Source organism: Cherax quadricarinatus, chromosome 29 (genome assembly GCF_038502225.1).
Source record: "Cherax quadricarinatus isolate ZL_2023a chromosome 29, ASM3850222v1, whole genome shotgun sequence".
Classification (NCBI taxonomy): Eukaryota; Metazoa; Arthropoda; class Malacostraca; order Decapoda; family Parastacidae; genus Cherax; species Cherax quadricarinatus.
Genome location: NC_091320.1, coordinates 36,758,270 through 36,780,299, shown reverse-complemented (window position 1 = coordinate 36,780,299; position 22,030 = coordinate 36,758,270). Strand labels below are relative to the sequence as shown.

Genomic DNA, 22,030 nt, shown 5'->3' with positions numbered 1-22,030 from the left:
CACTCTTATATGGGTGTGAAGCTTGGGTGGTAAATGCAGCAGCAAGGAGACGGTTGGAGGCAGCGGAGATGTCCTGTCTAAGGGCAATGTGTGGTGTAAATATTATGCAAAAAATTCGGAGTGTGGAAATTAGGAGAAGGTGTGGAGTTAATAAAAGTATTAGTCAGAGGGCAGAAGAGGGGTTGTTGAGGTGGTTTGGTCATTTAGAGAGAATGGATCACAGTAGAATGACATGGAAAGCATATAAATCTATAGGGGAAGGAAGGCGGGGTAGGGGTCGTCCTCGAAAGGGTTGGAGAGAGGGGGTAAAGGAGGTTTTGTGGGTAAGGGGCTTGGATTTCCAGCAAGCGTGCGTGAGCGTGTTAGATAGGAGTGAATGGAGACGAATGGTACTTGGGACCTGACGATCTGTTGGAGTGTGAGCAGGGTAATATTTAGTGAAGGGATTCAGGGAAACCGGTTATTTTCATATAGTCGGACTTGAGTCCTGGAAATGGGAAGTACAATGCCTGCACTTTAAAGGAGGGGTTTGGGATATTGGCAGTTTGGAGGGATATGTTGTGTATCTTTATATGTGTATGCTTCTAGACTGTTGTATTCTGAGCACCTCTGCAAAAACAGTGATAATGTGCGAGTGTGGTGAAAGTGTTGAATGATGATGAAAGTATTTTCTTTTTGGGGATTTTCTTTCTTTTTTGGGTCACCCTGCCTCGGTGGGAGACGGCCGAATTGTTGAAAAAAAAAAAAAAAAAAAAAAAAAAAATATATAATAATGTACTACATATAATTATTATAATAGATGGCCTCAAAAGGCTGTCACTAGATGGCAGTGCTTACCACAACAAAGAGGGAGTGGTTATGGCCACCTCCACCTGTTACATAATGACATATTTTATTCATTCTAGAGTATATATCATGTTTCTATGCTATTTATATTGTTTGTTATATCATATTAGATGAACTGTGATAGATAAATAAGCCATATAGATGATATTAGCGAAATTATTCATGAACTATTTTGCCCGGTCTCCAGACAAACTCTCGTCCACTGCCGACACCGCCCATACCACCACATGAATGATATATTTTATTCATTTTAAAGTATATATCAGGTTTGTATGTTATATTGTTTATTATGTCATATTAGATGAAGCGAGATAGATAAATAAGCCATAGAGTTCATATTAGCGAAATTATTGAAGTACAGAATTCCACTGGAATGGATTAATTGCATTTCACTTAATTTAAATAAGGAAAATTGACTCTGCAAACGAGCAAATCCAGTTGCGAGCAAGGTCATGGAACGGATTGAACTCGCAAGTAGAGGTTCCACTGTATTGTCATGTACTACGGGATGGCTACTGACATTAAGCTTAAGGATTATATAATGTACAAGTATGTATAAAAAAAGAAGAAAAAACTCATTACAGTATATTGAATGTTATCGATAATATCGAGTGAAAATAGTGGGCGCTGCAGTTCCGCAGTGCCTGTAAACAAGCAGCCACTGGTCAGCATATCTCTGGCAAAATAAGTGATTGAGTGAATGATAGTGAATGTGTTTCCTTTTATAGGATTGCCCTACCTTGTTGGGAGATGAGTGATGAGCTAAAAAAATAAATTAAGTTTTATGCATAATATTGATACAGAAAAACTACATTAAGAGGCATAATAATATAAAATATATTAGTACAGTATTGATGTAGAAAGTAACAAGTAGACAGTGAAATAATATGAATATTAATAACTTAATTTGATCCTTTTCATTTGTAGAAGTTCCACCCAAGCCATCTAGTTACCTGCCCAACATCTATGATTTAGACACAACAGCAGAAGCTCTACCACCACCACCACCTGGCATGATGAGCAGTTCTGGTGGTGCAGGGGCTGCTGGCTCCCCTCTCCTACATAATATACGCCCCCTTTATGCCACACACTGGTCCTCTCAGCTCCCACCTGCATACCCAGGCATTTATAAAGGTTAGTAGAGGATGAATACTGTCAAATTTATCATCAACATAATCCAAACAGTTTTTTAGGGAAATAATTATTTGGCAATATATTCGCTATAAACATTGTGAGATACTGTATTCAGTTATTATCATGGGAAGTGCTAATTCATGGGGAAGAGTATACCTGTATAGGGTCATACAGCACCTGATAAATGTAATTAGATTTGATCCAAGGAAAGGGAAGGTAGCTCCAATTCTTTTGATAATGAGTCTTTCACTGGCATCAAGTTACCTTTCTTGATGCCAGTCATTATCCCAAAATTTTGGGTAAGACAGATAAGGAAAGCAGTCACAGTATTATTTTCCCTATCACTTAGGTATTTACATTTTAATATTCTTGACTTAAAAATGTGATTATAATTCTCAGAACATAATGTGACATCACCACTGTGGGCAAGTGAGAGATTATCCACCACAACAGCATCAGATAATGAGATGCCAGATAAAGCAGACAACCTGCGTGTAGAGTCTCGTCCTTCATTGTCTCGCTACATGGAGCAGGTCAGTCAATGTTTTAACTTCTTGGATACATGAGGCCTGGTCTCAGACCGGGCCGCGGGGGCGTTCACCCTCCCCAGGTAAACCCCAAGTAAACATCTTCAACCATTAATCATTCCTTCATTGTTTCTGATGCATCTCTTAGGTTTACCATATAAATAATCACCTAGGATATTTGTTATTACAGTAGACCATTATATTAAATGGATTTATTTGCCACGTTTTGGTTATTGCACTATTGAAAAATTGCGTTACAAGTTTATACAACACTTCGTAAAATTAACTTTACACGGTTCCGTTTGCGGGCGCAGAAAAATTTTTACCAGCTCGAGATGCTGCCTTGTTGTGGGTCAGCGGGGGAGACCTCCCGCCATCCCCTGCCACCACCATCCCAGCCTTTGTAAATATGTGTTCAGTTCCATTCCGTCTTAGGAGCTAGCTGTGTTTGTGAAGGGATTCAGGGAAACCGGTTATTTTATATAACCGGACTTGAGTCCTGGAAATGGGAAGTACAATGCCTGCACTCTAAAGGAGGGGTTTGGGATATTGGCAGTTTGGAGAGATATATTGTGTATTTTTATACATACAGTATACACTTCTAAACTGTTGTATTCTGGGCACCTCTGCAAAAACAGTGATTACATGTGAGTGAGGTGAAAGTGTTGAATGATGATGGAAGTATTTTCCTTTTGGGGATTTTCTTTCTGTTTGGGCCACCCTACCCTGCCTCGGTGAGAAACGGCTGACTTGTTGAAAAAAAAAAAAAATCTTGTATCTGCCAAGTAGTCATGGCACCCAGTAGGTATATCAGTGTTGCTGAAAGTGGCAGGAAAAGGTATAAGCGTTTAAGTCTGAGTTAATGAAGAAAATAGAGGTAAGATAACCTGTGGCTGTAATAAAGCGTCACTTTGCAATTAACCCTTTGAGGGTTTTGGTCGTACTAGTACGTCTTACGCGTAGGGGTTTTTGTCGTACTAGTACGCATAAATTCTAGCAGCCTCAAATCTCACAGGAAAAGGCTGATAAGCCTAGATGTGAGAGAATGGGTCTGTGTGGTGGGTGTGCGCAGTAGGAAAAAAATCTGGCACCCAGTGGTGCATTGTTGGAATGCCATCATAGTACACAATTTCCACCGTGCCTCGCGGTAAGAAGTTCCTCACTCCTCGGCGAATTGGGACACTTTTGTTCCCCAGTGACAGTTCTAATACAGATGGAAGTGACAGTGAAGATGAGTTTCAAGGTTCTGGTGAGGTTTTGACCGAAACTAATGACCATAATATGGGTAATAGTGAGGAAAACCCAGACAACCCACAGCCTTCCACCTCTGGTGCTGGGCCATCTTGTTCACGTTCAGTTGTACCAGAATCAAAGAGGAAACTCCTATTTTCCAAAATCCCAGACTCAGATGTGAGCATTGGTGATGATAGTGATAGTGATTATGAACTACAAGCTCTTCAAACTTGTTCCAAGAATGGAGGATGAGGAGGAGGCAGAGGAGGAGGAGGCAGAGGAGGAGGAGGCAAGAGGAGGAGGAGGCAAGAGGAGGAGGAGGCAGAGGAGGAGGAGGAGGAAGAAGAGGAGGAGGAAGAAGAGGAGGAGGAGGAAGAAGAAGAGGAGGAGGAAGAAGAAGAATACGTAATGATAACAATAATACATAATAATAATAATACATAATAATAATACATAATAATAATACATAATAATAATAATACATAATAATAATAATAGGTAATAATAAATGTTCACCCATGACAGTAACAAGATAAGGGGAGATAACATCTGATAAGTGCTGACGTTTGATGAGGGTAAATGAGGGTAGAGCTGATGCCAAAAGATGAGATAAACCTCTCCCTCCCTTTGTTTTTGCTGGTATACTAACATTTCTGTCTGTCAAGCTCCCTGTTTATCCATCTAGCTCTCTGTCTCAGAGAGCCACAAGACTGTGTCATCACTTTTACTCACATCTTCAAGCAGAGTATAGCACTTTGTCTGGGTTTCTTGGGTTATCCTAGGTAATTTATACTATGTATACTTGTATTTATGTGTACCTGTGAGACAGAGATAAAAAGACAGATAGAATGAGGGAGAAAGATAATTAGAATGGAGGAAGGGAAGCAGCATCCGACCCCATTGTTTTGACAGGCGGGAGGGGGGAGTGAGTAATGAGACCATATGTCATTTTGACAGCTGCCGACTCCTGGTAATTTACACTATGGAGGAGGAGAAGGAGAAGGAGGAAGAGTAGGGGGAAGAGGAAGAAGAGGAGGAGGAGGAAGAGGAAGAGGAAGAGTAGGAGGAAGAGGAATAAGAGGAAGAGGAGGAGGAAGAGGAATAGTAGGAGGAAGATTAGGGGGAAGAGGAGGAAGAGGAAGAAGAGGAGGAGGAGGAGGAGGAAGAGTAGGAGGAAGAGGAAGAGTAGGAGGAAGAGGAAGAAGAGGAGGAGGAGGAAGAGGAGGAGGAGGAAGAGGAAGAGTAGGAGGAAAAGGAAGAGTATGAGGAAGAGTAGGGGGAAGAGGAGGAAGAGTAGGGGGAAGAGGAGGAAGAGGAAGAAGAGGAGGAGGAGGGTGGAACACTAGTACACTGGTACTGGTACACTAACATTTCTGTCTGTCTATTTGTCTGTCTGTCAAGCTCCCTGTCTATCTGTCTATCCGTCTAGCTCTCTGTCTCAGAGAGCCACAAGACTGTGTCATCACTTTTACTCACATCTTCAAGCAGAGTATAGCACTTTGTCTGGATTTCTTGGGTTATCCTAGGTAATTTATACTATGTATACTTGTATTTATGTGTACCTGTGAGACAGAGGTAGACAGACAGATAGAAAGAGATAGAATGAGGGAGAAAGATAAAACACCATTGTGTATGACACCATGTTTCAGAGTTCCACAAGCTGCAGAACTAATAGGAATATGTTCAGTGACTGTATATTGGTATATATATTATAGAACAATAATAATAAACAATGTTTTGTATTGTTTGTTTTTGTAAACAAGTTTTGTAAACAATATATTGATAATTATGTTTGTGTGCTTATTGTGTTGTATACGAGTGTATATATGTACATTGCACCTTACTTTGGTCTCATAGGCCACATAAGTTATGTGAAAAAATAAAATAGTGAAAAAAACAACAAACCTTCAAATACAAGTAAACTAAAGTTTACCGGGTGAGCGGCAGTCGCCGCTGTTGCCATACGCGGCTCATTTTCTGCAAACTTCATGCATCCATATCTCCGTAAGTATTGATGGTAAATTTTTTTTGTTTATCCTATAATGTTTAGAAAAAAAAACTCTATTTTTTCATAAGAAAAAATAATTTTTTTTTTTTTGAAATTTGGCCGACCCTGAGAACGAGTTTCGGAGAGGGCCTGTCGACCCTCAAAGGGTTAAAAGTAATGAGGTAAATATATGAGTTTGTGTGATGAATAACTGACTGACTTGACTGATTTACTGACTGACTTAAAGTTAGACTTTTTTCACTGAAGAGGACCCTGAAATGGTGTCTAGAGCAGCAGATGCCTTACCGTCAGTTGTATGCTTTTTGGGGTAAAATAGAACAGAAATCCATTACAGAATTTATGCACACTCCAGTACAGCCATCAATTTCAGTACCAGAACTTCTACCATCCACCTCAGCCCAGTAGGACCACAACATAACTCTCCACTCTCTTTACAATCATCCACAAACACCAGCACCCACAATTTAAGGTAAGAAATACTATTATTTCTGTTGCATTTGTAGTCTTAAGCAGTAAAATCAATGTAATACATCACGACAGTGAACTACAATTACATACTCACTTTTATTTTTGTAAGATCTGGAGGTCTAAAAAAAAAAGTTCTTTGGGTTTTTTTGGGGCTCCCAGGAACATAACCCTATTTTTCCCATAAGTTCCTCAGTTTATCTAACTAGATTTACTTAACACAGCATTTTCAGGAACGTAACTACCATGTAATATAATGGTCTACTGTACCAATAATTAAAGTAAATTATTAATTTATGTACAGATTTGAATGATTTATATTACAGTTGTAGATTACTTGGCTTATTTCTGAACATTATTTTTGCCACAGCATGTACTTTATTCCTTGCACGTGTAGCTGTTAACCCTTTTGAGGTCTATGCTGTAGTACTGTAATGAGCTCAGCTTACTCAGATGAGTAGTGAGTGGCAAATTTGGGCCTAGCTATGAGAGAATGGGTCCATGGGGTGTGTGTGTGTGTGTGACCACTTGTAGCCACATCCATCTCAAAGCCACTAAACTCTGGGTCAACATCACTTTCCCATTAAAAGGGGTGTGTTAATACGACATGGCATTAGTGAATCCCTGGGGTTTGCCATGCTATTTACTCAGCTGGCACTCAATTGAACTGGTGCTCCCACAAGGTACTAAGTAGTCCCAGATTTTTTTAATACTGTGCACACTGAATGTAAAGACCCATTCTATACTGACTAGGTTTCTCAGGCCTATTGTGCCAAATTTGGAGGCAGGAAAATTAAAACGTCAATCTATATTTAGAGCACTTGCAGTAAGAATTTGGGTCAATGTTTGGACAGTTAAAGGGTTAATGAAATTCCCCATAATAATGTAATATATGACATTTAAATTGCCCCAGTGCAATTATTATTATTGCATTTTCAATACTATTGAGACACTTTTAGTGATTTTAATGTGTACCTGCATGCCAGCACAGTGTAAATTTATTTAAGTACAGGTACACATAAGTACAGTCATCAGAGTACTATATGTAAAGTATGCAATAACTTTAAAACACTTGAAATTTTGGAAAGTTTCCAGACATAATCAAGAGACACAGAGGATGCAAACACAGTGGTGTGTGGACACTGTAATAGCAAATCAGGGAGCCATTTAAACAAATTTTTTGTTATAATTTGGAGTGTCTGTATTAGCGAATCACTGTAAAGCAAAGTGCCATAAAGTGGATCCCTCCTGTGTATTTTACTTAATGTGAAGCTTGTTAATGCTTTTGTCCAGGCCTTCTGTAATGTGTTTAGCCTAGTCTTAGACTGGGCCATGTTCTCATGAACTAATGTATATTAGTATTTTAAAATATATAATTATGTGAAGGGATTCAGGGAAACCGGTTATTTTCATATAGTCGGACTTGAGTCCTGGAAATGGGAAGTACAATGCCTGCACTTTAAAGGAGGGGTTTGGGATATTGGCAGTTTGGAGGGATATGTTGTGTATGCTTCTAAACTGTTGTATTCTGAGCACCTCTGCAAAAACAGTGATAATGTGTGAGTGTGGTGAAAGTGTTGAATGATGATGAAAGTATTTTCTTTTTGGGGATTTTCTTTTTTTTTTTTTTGGGGGTCACCCTGCCTCGGTGGGAGACGGCCGACTTGTTGAAAAAAAAAAAAAAAAGTGTAAGCACTGTACAGTAGACCATTGATTAACATGGATTCTTTTTGCACGTTTTCTCCATTACACTATTGCCATATTTTTGTCTAACATTTCATAAAATTTGTTTTATATGGTTGCGCTTGAGGGTAGGAAAAAAATTTCAACGCCATAAGCTAGACAGCGGGGATTTTCCCCCTCTATGTAATAAGCACTAGGCAAACCAAACCATACCCCCGGCCGGGATTGAACCCGCGGTCATGGTTTATTTGCAATCGTGTCATTACGATTTCTTAGTCAAGCACTAGGCAGTCTGACTCTGGGTCAGGCCATTGTCTTTGCGAGGGAGGCCTAGTTGCCTAGTGCTCTGTACACACGTCCAGTACGATACACAGCACTGTTTGTGAATTGGATTTGGTCTTTTCATCACCATATATTGCATATGCCAAGTGAACCATGGCACCAGGAGGCATGCAAGTGATGCAGGAAGTGGCAAGACAAAGTTAATAAACTTAAAAGTAATTCACATTTCATGGACATGGCTAGAGTTTATGGCTGACTAACTTGACAATTTACTGAATGATTTGACTGATTTACTGACAAACTCACTTGATTGACTTGGCTGACTCACATGACTGAACTGACTTGACTACCATCCACCTCAGCTCAGTAGGGCCACAGCATCTCTCCATTCCCTTCACAATCATCAACAATCACCAGCAACCACAATTTAAGGTAAATATTATTTCTGTTGCATTTATAGCTTTCGGCAACATAAAAAGCATACATAACAACAATGAACAGTAACTGCATGGAGATCTAAAAAAAACTTGTTTTGCTTTTTGGGGGTCCCAGAGCATAACCCTATTTTTCCCATGAGGTTTTCAGTTCCTTTAACACAGATTCATCTAACACTGCATTTTCAGGAATGTAACTACCTTGTTAATCGACGGTCTACTGTACATGCATTTTTATGTTAAAGATAAAAAGAAGGATAAAGATTTTATTTCTTTGCAACGTTACAGTGTGTATTTACAATTTTCATTAGTTAAGTACAAAGAAAGCCATTTTCATGCCTGGGCATTTTGGGCAGATAAATACGGTGGACCCCCGGTTTACGATCAGCTCCCATTGCGACCAATTATGTAAGTGCGTTTGTATGTGTATGTTTGGGGGTCTGAAATGGACTAATCTAATTCACAATATTCCTTATGGGAACAAATTCAGTCAGTACTGGCACCTGAACATACTTCTGGAATGAAATAATATCGTAAACCGGGGTTCCACTGTAGTTTGGTTTGTATAGAAGCTATGCCTTATGCACTCTACTACTACAGTGGAACCTTAGTACTCAAACTTAATTCATTCCAGAAGGCTGTTCAAGTGCCAATCCGATCGAGTATCGAACAAATTCTTCCCAACCAATTTTCTTTTTGGTTGGCTATTATCACTAATCTTCATAGGCCCCATGGTGACTTATACAAATATTATAAAGAAACACCAAAAAATTGCAAAACACAAAAGAGTTTACAGTGAAGTTCTGGCACATCATGTTTGTTTGAGTAGAGAGGGTCCACTGTATATTTTTATCTTTTTTTTTTTTTTCTAGGCTCGCAGTCGATATTCTCCTGCCGAGAACCAGTTTGGAACCTACTCACCAAGCACAAAGCACCGATATTCTCCAGATCCCAAAAAGTTTTCTACAGTAGATTCTCGACGCTACTCGCCAGACACCAGAAGCTACTCGCCAGATTCATCTCAGATGCGCACACATGATAATTCCTACTTACAGGAAAATCCTTACTCTCACGATATTAAACGAACATCACCAGAAAACCTTGTAGTGAGAACAGAGTCTCGGGCAAGCAGAACAAGTGTAGATAGTGCTGACAAGAAGCGATACTCTCCATCTACCCATCAACAGCAGCAAGTTATCTACACACCCCAGAGTCAAAAGAGATTCCTTCATAATTTGGCAGAAGGTATTAATCACCATGGGTGGCAGTAACAAGTTTTTTACCTTTAGTTCATCCAAAAACATTTAAACAGTTATCAGTTTACAGGTCAGATTTTTATTTTGCTTCACAGTATAATTATCCTCATACGATGCTTTCTACCTCCTGATCCCTTCATGACATGCAGCCATTATTATTTTAAATTATTGTTATTATATTGATAGACATCATTGTACTATCATGAGCCTATGATTGTAAATTTACTAAAGCAGGCAATAAATATTTAAAAGAGAAAGGTTATCATACTGCATATGCTAGAGGAATTCCAGGTTCATATGTATTATCATTGAGTACAAAACCCAACGTAACTCTAATAATGTTAACAAACTTCCACCGAGGTACATTACTGTAATAACTGTCCAACATTTCCAGAAATGTGTGTTTTGTTACTAATCTTTTGCCGTTCAAATTGTTGTGGTCACTGTTGAAAATTACAATCCAAAATACTCTACAAATTTTTTTATTTTATTTCTTGACATGTCATGATGGGACCAGTATATTTCAACAGTTAAGTCTGTACTTTCAAATGTATTTTTCTGGTTTTTCTGCAGGTAATATCTATTTTTCTAACTTTCCTCCCCCTGCTACCAATCATACATAAAATGGTATACTGTAGTTTCATGTTCAAAATCCTTCATGTAATGGGCTAATGAGAATTTTTTTTTTACATGTACAGTACAGTATATTCATTTGGACAGTTATTCACTACAATATTTAGTAATTAAAAGTAACTACAACCAAAGAATGAAAGCAATATGACATAAAATAACATCCTCAGTATTAAAAAATTCACATATACCATCCTGGCTGTGAATTTGTCATGCTTTTAGGCTATAGCATGCAATTCTGGCTTATAATGCAATAAGTATTCTGCCTCATATGATCAGTGTACATTCTTTGTTGCAGTAGCTGTAAAATTAGTTCTGGATATAAGGTTAAAATACTTCGTTGATGAAAAATATTAAATTTATGGTGACCTAAGATAGGTTAGGTGAGATTAAGGTAAATTTATATTATGGTAATTTGTGCTAGGTTAATTTGGTGCAAAAAAAAAAATACAGTACACTGTTCATAAAAATATATAGTAGTGCATTAAAGATAATTTTCAAAACTATCTATTTTTAGAACATTTCCTCTTCAAGGGGGGCTCCTTGGCGTGGTGAAGAGGCTCTTGGTCTGAGGAATTAGCCCTGTCGGTCTTCTTCCTCAGACCGAACCTAATTACCCCCCATTCTCCCCTCCCCTATCCCATCCTCCCCATCCTCCCCTTTTTCCATTCCTCCTCCTCCTCCTCACCCCTCCCTTTTGCCCTTCCTCTTTTTAGCCTTCGTGATTTCTCCCACAGGCGCGCTAGTTCCTAGGTAGGGGAAAGGACACCGGGGTCCATCCCATTCCGTTGAGGTTTCTTGGCGGTGGCGTAGTTTGCCGTGGAATCTGGATTGCCTAGGGATGTCCCGATCCCTCTCCGGTATCCCGGAGTGGCTTTGGGTGTCTTTTGGGCGACGGGTGTATCTCTGGAAGCCACCTTTCGGATTCCGGGGGTGGTGGCTGAAGGAGGTATGCTTTGTGGCGGATATCCGGCCGCCCTCTCTTTTGTCCACCGAGGTAGCTCGGCAGATGTGAGGTTGCTATCCCAGATTGCTGGTTTACTGGCATGAAGGGTAGGGTATGGCACGGGTTCCATGCTGCATCTGCGCTACTAGCGGTGTCGAGTCCTCTTGGGCGCGGAGGGGGATTTCCGGCCCTTTCATTCCTCCTGGGAACTATTCCTCCCCGCTCCCCCCTTTTTTTATTCTTTTTTTTATTTTTATTTTCTTTTCTTCTTTCTTTTTTTTTCTTAAAAACAAAAAGCAAAGGAGTAACCTAACCATGGCAGCCCTAGTCCATGAAACCACTACCCCCGGGCCCCTTCTTGATACCGCACCCCATTCTGACCCTGCCTTGTGTTTAGACCACTCTTCGGACACTCCTGATGCCCCTGTACCTCTTACTGGTGCTGTTTCCTCACCCGCTTCAGGTACCGGGGCTTCGACTGACTCCTTCGATTTGTCTGAACTCCGCTCTCCTTTGACTATGCTTCCGGCTTCTCCCTCTACGGTACGGCAATTTTCGAATCGCCCACCCATTTCCTGCCGGACCAACTCCGGTCCTACTCCTAAACGCCAACGTCAATCTCCTGATGATGCTCCGTCGTTACCTTCCCATTCTACTCGGAAACGACCGACACGTCAAGCACTCCCTCTCCACGCTCAGTTTCGGACCACACAATGGACTAAATTCTTTACTTTAAGACCAACTTCTTCTTCTGCCTACCTTTCTGACCATAGTATTGCCAAAGCGCTCCTGCGTCATGTTGGCAGAGATATTTCATTTCACGCTCTCAAGAGCGGTACACGCATCGTCACTGTCCAGAATGCTACCCAAGCTCATGATCTTTCTCTCCTTTCGAATATCGATACTACTCCTATCACTATTGAAAAACATCTTTCTCTCAATTCTTGTAGTGGTACTGTCATTCTGCCCCATACCATAGTCCAACAGAATTTCCAGTCATGTGGCAATGACATTTTTGAACAGCTGGAACTCCAGGATCTCCCAATCCTCAAAGTAGACACTTATGTCCTTCCTGCCCGGGGGCGGAGACGTTACCCTTGCAATGTGGCTCGTTTAACTTTTGACAGCCGAGAACTCCCGTCCTCTGTATATGTCGCGGGACATCGGTTACAAGTTCGAAAGGTGATACCTACACCGCAACAATGTAGAAATTGCTGGCGTTTTGGTCACCCAGCGAAATATTGCAGATCTATGGCCGAATGCCCAGTCTGTGGTGCCGACAACCATTCTAATACATCTTGCAGTCAACCTCCATCTTGCCTTAATTGTAATGAAGCTCACCCTTCGTACTCCCGCCGTTGCCAGGTCTACTTAAATGAACGTGAAATCCGTTGCCTCAAAGAGGCAGAAGGTCTCCCTTATGCTATGGCAGTTACTCATCTCCGCCTCCAAGGGAGACTACCCCGTGTTTCTTATTCTCGTGTTTCCAAACGTCCCCCCACTTCTGGGGTCCCATCTTCTGCAGCCTCCTCTGTTGTTACCCCTCCCATAGCCACTACGGCATCTAATCCTTTTGCTGTCCTTGGCTCTGACGTCCCGACTACAACTCAGTCTGTTCTCACATCTTCACGTCCTTCCTCACAAGCCCCAGTATCGACAAGACCTCGTACGACACCTAATACCAATCGCCCCTCTACTCAGAAGTCCAAAAAATCCACATTGCTCAAATCTTCTTTGCCCCTTCCTTCCCTTCTTCCACCTCCACACGTTACCTTTCCAGTCTCTGTACCTAGTTCTTCCCCTCTCTCTGGCTCTATTACAAGTGTGGAGATTCACCCTCCTCCTCGTACTATGCCTTCCACCCCCGTCCCCTCCCAAGTTTCTCCCTCTTCTGTCACCTCCCAGGTTTCTACCTCTTCTGTCCCCCCCCACACTTCATCTCCAGTCCCTTACACTTTTCCCTCCCCCTCTACTTTGGTACAGTCCATTACTGTCCCAATCTTTACTCACCCTCCTCCTCCTATCTCCAATATGGTTTCCCATACATCTTTGAATTCAGAAACACTTGAAGCCATTTCAGAATATATTGCAGAGACTAAACCTTCAATGGACACTGATTCACTTCCTGTTCCTTCTCTTCCCTCTCCTCCATCTTTACAACCCCATTCTTCGCAACGCTCCGTTCCTTCGCTACTTGAACATCTTCCAATGCCACCACACGTTGACTTTTCTAACCCCTCTAGTCCGTAGGTGCCTTTACCTACAGATTCCTGATATTTTCTTCATCGCCAATCATGGCCTATTTACAGTGGAATATCCGCGGCCTCAGGGGTAATCGGGGTGAGCTTCAGATGTTGCTTTCCAGGTTTTCCCCTGTTGGTGCTTGCTTACAAGAACCAAAATTACACTCGGCTGTTTTCCAACCTATCTCAGGCTATAATTTATTGTATTCTTCGGATCCTTTCTCAGATGGGACCTTTAATGAAAGTGCCCTTCTTCTACGCAATGATATTCCGTACTGTCAACTATTTGTCCATACCTCGCTGCATTACACTGCAGCCCGTATCCACTTGAATAAGTGGTTTACAATATGTTCTTTATATCTCTCTCCTTCTCGAGCATTTTCTATCCCAGACTTTGCCTTTCTTGTTTCATCCTTACCACCACCACTTCTGTTACTTGGTGATTTTAATGCCCACCATTTCCTCTGGGGGGGGTCTCATTGTGACTCACGTGGCATTCAGTTGGAGGCTTTTCTTGCCTCTCACCCCCTCCATGTTTTAAATACGGGTACTCCCACCCATTTTGATCCTCGTACTCATACTCTCTCTTGCATCGATCTATCAGTCTGCTCTTCCTCCACTGCACTAGACTTCACCTGGTCTGTTCTACCAGACTTACATGACAGCGATCATTTTCCGATCATTCTTACTTCTCCTTCCTATTCACCACCTTCCCGTAGCCCTCGCTGGCAATTTGATCGGGCAAATTGGGATCTTTACTCACACCTCACTGCTTTTAGTGAGGTTCCTTCTTCATCCTCCATTGATGAGCTCCTACACATCTTCTCGACATCAGTTTATACCGCAGCTTCTCATTCTATACCCCAAACCTCAGGCAGGCATTCTCAGAAGTGCGTGCCTTGGTGGTCTCCTGCTTGTGCTCGTGCAGTACGTTTGAAACGTGCTGCATGGGGCAGGTACCGGTACAATAGAACCGCTGAGAGACTTGTTGATTTTAAGCAGAAGCGTGCGATCGCTCGCCGTGTCATCCGTGAAGCTAAACGCACTTGTTGGCGAGACTATGTTTCCACCATCACCTCTGCTTCTTCTATGAGTGCAGTTTGGAAAAAAGTGAGGAAATTGAGTGGTAAATACTCTCCTGACCCGGCTCCTGTTCTACGGGTCACTGGTGTTGATATAGCAAACCCTCTCGACGTTGCCATTGAACTTGGCACACATCTGGTCCGTATTTCCCGAGGGCTCCATCTATGCCCCTCGTTTCTTTCCTCAAAGTCTGCCAGAGAGTTAGTACCCTTGGACTTTTCTTCTCTCGGAGAAGAACAGTATAATGTGCCTTTTACACTTCAAGAACTGGAGGCAACGCTCTCAGCTTGCCGATCATCGGCAGCTGGGCCTGATGACATTCATATTCGTATGTTACAACATTTACATCGGTCAGCCCTTGTAGTCCTCTTACACCTCTTCAATCTTATTTGGGCACAAGGAGTTCTTCCCCAGCTGTGGAAATCTGCCATTGTTCTCCCTTTCCGCAAACCGGGTACTACAGGACATGATGCCTCCCACTATCGCCCCATCGCTCTTACAAGTGCAGTTTGCAAAGTGATGGAACGCCTCGTAAATCGACGTTTAATGTGGTATTTAGAGACTCACAACAGTCTCTCCGCTAGTCAATATGGCTTTCGTAAGGGTCGTTCTACCATAGACCCCTTACTACGCTTGGATACGTATGTTCGTAATGCCTTTGCGAATAATCACTCAGTTATTGCCATATTTTTTGACCTTGAGAAGGCATATGACACAACTTGGAGGTATAATATTTTGGCCCAGGCCCATTCCTTAGGCCTCCGAGGCAATCTACCATCCTTCCTTAAGAACTTTTTAACTGACAGACATTTCCGTGTTCGAGTCAATAATGTTCTTTCCCCGGACTTCGTCCAAGCTGAAGGTGTCCCTCAGGGATGTGTTCTAAGCACAACACTTTTTCTCCTTGCTATAAATGATTTGGCCTCTGTTCTTCCACCCAATATTTGGTCATCACTCTATGTTGATGACTTCGCTATTGCTTGTGCAGGCGCTGACTGTCGCCTTATTGCAGTTTCTCTCCAGCATGCGGTCGACCGTGTTTCCACTTGGGCCACCACACATGGGTTTAAATTTTCAAGTACCAAAACTCACCAAATTACTTTCACTAGACGCTCTGTTATCTCCGATCATCCTTTGTATCTCTATGGCTCCCGTATCCCCGAACGTGATACAGTCAGGTTTCTAGGCCTTCTCTTTGACCGTCGGTTAACCTGGAAACCTCACATTACCTCTCTGAAGGCAACTTGTCACAGCCGGCTAAACCTTCTTAAAACCCTTGCTCATCTTTCCTGGGGAGCTGATCGTCGAACTCTGCTTCGCCTACATTCAGCCCTCGTTTTATCGAAACTCGATTATGGTGACCAGATTTATTCCGCGGCCTCTCCTGCTACTCTCTCTAGCCTTAACTCTATCCATCACCAAGGCTTACGTTTGTGCCTTGGTGCTTTTCGCTCTTCCCCTGTTGAGAGCCTCTATACAGAAGCAAATGTTCCATCCTTGTCTGATCGCCGTGATGCCCATTGCCTTCGTTACTATGTACGCTCTCACGATCTACACAATCCTTCCATTTATAGAATGGTCACCGATATTAGTAGACATTCTTTATTCGTTCGCCGCCCCTGTTTGCTCCGTCCCTTTTCTCTTCGCCTACATTCACTCTTGTCTTCCCTTCAGTTACCACCTTTATATGTTCATGTAGCATCTCACTTTTCCCTGCCCCCCTGGGAAGTTCCAGCTGTTCGGGTCTGTTCTTTCTCACTCCCTTGCTCGAAAGCTCAACTGCCTACGGTGGCTTCCCGCTCTCTTTTTCTTGATCACTTCCACTCCCATTCTCATGCCACCGCTGTGTACACAGATGGCTCTAAGTCTTCAGACGGCGTCGGATTCGCAGCAGTGTTTCCGGACAGCGTCGTACGAGGGCATTTACTATCTTCAGCTAGCATTTTTACTGCTGAACTGTATGCCATTCTTGCAGCACTTATTCGTATTGCATCTATGCCTGTGTCATCATTTGTAGTAGTCTCAGACTCCCTTAGTGCTCTACAGGCTATACGAAAATTTGATACATCTCATCCCCTAGTTCTCCGTATCCAACTTTGGCTACGCCGTATCTCTACCAAACAAAGATATTGTTTTTTGTTGGGTCCCTGGTCATGTCGACGTACAGGGCAATGAACAGGCAGACACTGCTGCGCGGTCAGCAGTATATGACCTACCAATTTCCTATCGAGGTGTTCCATTTCTGGACTATTTTGCTGCAATAGCTACCCACCTTCGCACCCGTTGGCAACAACGTTGGTCAACTCTGCTCGGTAACAAACTTCATTCTATTAAACCGAGCATAGGTTACTGGCCGTCTTCTTGTCATCAGTGCCGAAGTTGGGAGACCACTCTCTCCCGCCTTCGCATTGGCCACACTCGTCTTACTCATGGGTATCTCATGGAGAGGCACCCTGTTCCTCTCTGTGAGCAGTGTCAAGTTCCAGTATCGATTAGCCACATTCTGTTAGACTGCCCTCTCTATCAACGAGCACGCAGAATTTACCTCCAACGTCGTCTTCGTTCTACTACTCTCTCTTTATCTTCCCTTCTTGCTACCAATCATACATAAAATGGTATACTGTAGTTTCATGTTCAAAATCCTTCATGTAATGGGCTAATGAGAATTTTTTTTTTACATGTACAGTACAGTATATTCATTTGGACAGTTATTCACTACAATATTTAGTAATTAAAAGTAACTACAACCAAAGAATGAAAGCAATATGACGTAAAATAACATCCTCAGTATTAAAAAATTCACATATACCATCCTGGCTGTGAATTTGTCATGCTTTTAGGCTATAGCATGCAATTCTGGCTTATAATGCAATAAGTATTCTGCCTCATGATCAGTGTACATTCTTTGTTGCAGTAGCTGTAAAATTAGTTCTGGATATAAGGTTAAAATACTTCGTTGATGAAAAATATTAAATTTATGGTGACCTAAGATAGGTTAGGTGAGATTAAGGTAAATTTATATTATGGTAATTTGTGCTAGGTTAATTTGGTGCAAAAAAAAAAATACAGTACACTGTTCATAAAAATATATAGTAGTGCATTAAAGATAATTTTCAAAACTATCTATTTTTAGAACATTTCAGCTTGTTTGGCTAACTCTTCCAAGGACCTTAACTTGTTCTCCACTTCCTTGGATGCCTCCTATTCCCCAGGTGCTGTATAACCCCTACAGGTTTAGCACTCCCCTCTTAAACATTATAATAATAACAATACTTGACTAGCTCTGCTTAAGAAGTGCAGTATACTATACATATGTAGTAGGAGAGGCATAATTACTAGTAGAAACAAGGTGTGAACATTGCATTTATCATGTGTGTCTGCCAACAGACCCAAGTCCTGAGGCTTTACCAGCACCCGTGGTGAGCAGTATAGGTGGGGGGGACAACACGATGGAAGTAAACAATCTCAACATCTCTCCCTCCGACCCCCCTCCACCTTCGCCTCCCCCAACCCTTCCGGCTGCCCTTGTCGCCACTCACAAGATCTCCGCCATTACTTTAGGCATCTCTGACTCTGAGTAAGCTTGCTGTTTTAATACAGGACTTTTTATCCTGATATATTCTGAAAGGCCAAAATTATACACATTCTCTTATCGAGAAAAATTAAGTTATTACCGGTACTGAATCAGCTCAGTAATTAATAATGTCAATAAAAATTGACAATATAAAGAGTTAAAAGTTCAAAATTTCATGTATAAGACCCTATGGTAGTGGACAGTGGAGATCATATTCTCTAGATCCACATTTTCATTTTTAAAAAGCTTGTTTTGCCCTTTTACAAAAATAATGGCAAAGTTTATATTAAAATAATGGGCATTTTATTTAAATTTCTTTGTAATTACATTCTGTCTCATTTTCTTTGCCATCCATAGGGAAGATTAAGGTAAACTTGGTAAGGATAATATCAAAGCTTACTTCATCTAAAGTTATACATACAATGTAACTACACTGGCCTTAAAAAGAGTGAAGTTTTGTATATTTTTTAAATGAGTAAGCTTCCTGATATGAGTAAATGACCTTATTCAGCATGTAAAACACAAGTTAATACTTGAGTATGTTATAGATGAACCTCTCCATTCTTTTACAACACTGTACAGTACTTCTCAATTTTCATACTTTCCTGTGCTTAAGGTTTCTTTTCTTACTGGTATATATCCTATCTGGTTTTCATTTTTTTTTTTTGTAGTTTTGAGTACATTGTACTACTGATTACCATTACAGGCTCATGAATATAATAGAAATACTGTATATTCAAGATATTACTAAGCATGACTTATAGTACTGTATATAGAGCATTTTTAATCATAACTGTTCATGTATAATTAGAAATGTTTACATAGGATATTGAGTTTTGGTGCAAGATAATAACTTTGTCCTTTTTGCAGCAAAGAGAGCACTGAAACCACCGTCTGACACATAGAAGGGGACATCGTGGAGTCCCAGCATGGATAACTCATCACTGGCGAAAAGTTTGGTGCTAATGACGTTTGGCAGTCAAAGCACCTATAGCACAAAGAAAAACAAGTGACAAGAAGTATGGAAAAAATTAATTAACAACTGGAATATTATATTGGCAAAGCTGAAAATGTTTGGGACATAATTATATATATTCTTAACTCACAAGAAAAGACACAGGACTACTCAAGATTTTGTCTATATTTCAAGACATGTCTCAGGGTAATGAGCAAAAGCATGGTAAGGTCTTTTTGTATGGGTTTCCAAGAACATATAATTTCATACATAAATGCATGTGTACTGACAAGGAGCAGTAAAGCAAAAAATAGAATTTTAAACATCATAAATTTTGACTAAATACTGTATGTCAAAATGTATTTTAAAATTATGCTCTGAATACAATGAATAGTCATACCAGTCAATGAGTCTTGATATGTTGAATGCATTGGTTAATGAATTTTAATTGACTAACTAGTCCTTATTTGTAGCCATTTCAATTTTTGTTGCTTTCAATAGTAAACACTGTGTAGCTCAAGAAATCTGAGGTGAAGTACAAGGTACTGATCATTTGTGTGATAATGAGCATTTCCAGTGATTAGTTGTATTGACATGAGGATTCCTTGGATGCAGCATGCATGACTAGCATACTTTCAAATCTTGCTTGCAATTTTCTTTTTTTATCAACACATTGGCCGTTTCCCACCAAGGTAGGATGGCCTGAAAGAGAAAAACTTTCACCATCGTTCACTCCATCACTGTCTTGCCAGAGGTGTGCTTACACTACAGTTATAAAACTGGAACATTAACACCCTGCCTTCAGAGTGCAGGCACTGTACTTCCCATCTCCAGCCTGCCGGTTTCCCTGAATCCCTGCATAAATACAGCCTCTCCTCACTTAACGACAGAGTTCCGTTCCTAAGACAGCATCATTAAACATTGTTAAGCGAGGAGCATACTATAATGGTAGTGAGTTGGTGTCGACCATCTTTGATATTGTTTTAATGTCACCTTTGCACCATTAACAACATTTCTGGTATATTTTTAAATGTTTATGCAGTAATGTACTGTATATTGAAAAAACTGAATAGAAGAAACCAGCTCTGATACACAATGGACCCCTGGTTATCATAATTAATCCGTTTGTGAGAGTGACCATACCCGAATCTGACGATTTCCAAATTCGTTTTCCCCATAAGAAATAATGTAAATCCAATTAATCCATTCCAGACACCCAAAAGTATTAAAAATAAATATTTTTTTACATGAAATATACATTTACCTACACAGAAAACAATGAGACGTGCAAAATAAAACAATAAAATGACACTTACCTTTATTGAAGACTTGTTGATGAGATGGGAGGATGGAGGTGTACTGTTGTTTGTTTGGAAGGGGAATCCCCCTCCATAATGACTTCAGGTACCAAGTCCTTTTCCTGGGTTACTTCCCTTCTTTGTTTTTTAATGCCACTATGACCAGTTTGAGAGTCACTGGACCCGTCGCTCAAAAAAAGCGTTCCAGAGAGGTCTGTATCTGGCGTTTCTTTAAAACTTCCCTAAAATGGGACACAACATTGTTGTACATGTTGCCAACACGGCCTGCAACAGCTTTGTCAGGGTGATGTTCATCCATAAATATTTGTACCTCACTCCACTTTGCACAAATGTCCTTCATCTTTGAAGAAGGCACCTTCCTCCTCCTCTGAAGCAATTTCCTGAGCTGTGGTCTGTTGCTGTTGCAGATGAAGGCCTTGCAGCTCTTCATTGTGGTCCTCCACCAGGTATTCCACATCCTCACTACCCGCATCCAGTCCCATGGTAGTCCCCAGTGCCACAATAGTTTCCACAACAGCCATAGGCTCATCAGGGTCAGCCCCAAACCCTTCAAAATCCCACTCTTGGACACATTCTGGCCACAATTTTCCCCAAGCAAAGTCCTGGAAGTCACTCCCTCCCAAGCCTTACCTATAAGGTTTATGCAGTGGAGGATACTGAAGTGATCTTTCCAAAACTTTCTTAGCATCAAGTGAGTGTGTGAGGTCACATAAAAGCACCTTTGAAACATTGCTTTGGTGTACAGTTTTTTGAAGTTAGAAATGATCTGCTGGTCCATGGGCTGGATGAGGGGGGGCAAGAACTTAACTGTGATGAACCAAAACTTCACCATTTGCTCTTCCAAGTCTGGAGGATGAGCAGGTGTATTGTCCATTACCAGGAGGCACTTGAGTTCCAGTTTATTTTCCAGGAGGTATTTCTTCACACTGGAGCCAAACACTTCATTGAACCAATCAAGGAAAATGTCCCTTATGACCCATGCCTTACTGTTTGCCTTCCACATCACACAATTTACTCTTGGAGACACTTTTTCTTGAACACACTTGGATTTTCAGAGTGATACACCAGTAAAGGCTTCACTTTGAAATCCCCACTAGCATTACTACAGAACATGAGAGTTAGCCTGTCTTTCATATGCTTGTGCCCTGGGAGTGCCTTTTCCTCCTGTGTGATGTAGGTCCTCTTTGGCATTTTCTCCCAAAAGAGGCCTGTTTTGTCACAATTGAACACTTGTTGGGGTTTGAATTGTTCAGCTTCTATGTACCCCTTGAATTCCTGAACATATTTTTCAGCCACATATTTGTCAGAACTTGCAGCCTCGCCATACCTTACCACAGTGTATGCCACTACGCTTCTTAAATCTCTCAAACCAGCCTTTGCTGGCCTTAAATTCACTAACATCAGCACTAGCT

General features: G+C 41.1%; 1 protein-coding gene across 3 annotated transcripts in view; it reads left to right on the top strand.

Annotated features, from left to right (window-relative positions):
- stan (Protocadherin-like wing polarity protein stan) overlaps nt 1–20,050 on the top strand; it is a 403,445-nt gene extending 383,395 nt beyond the window's left edge. Inside the window, exons 29-33 of one of the 3 annotated variants that reach the window (XM_053779307.2) lie at nt 1,774–1,980; nt 2,380–2,513; nt 9,485–9,857; nt 18,158–18,347; nt 19,215–20,050. In XM_053779307.2, the coding sequence (XP_053635282.1) occupies nt 1,774–1,980; nt 2,380–2,513; nt 9,485–9,857; nt 18,158–18,347; nt 19,215–19,242 (932 nt within the window). In that variant the 3' untranslated portion in view covers nt 19,243–20,050. The remainder of the gene's footprint in view (nt 1–1,773; nt 1,981–2,379; nt 2,514–9,484; nt 9,858–18,157; nt 18,348–19,214) is intronic. The other 2 variants (XM_053779308.2, XM_053779309.2) reach the window with 2 other exon arrangements.
- Nucleotides 20,051–22,030: the final 1,980 nt, after the last annotated feature.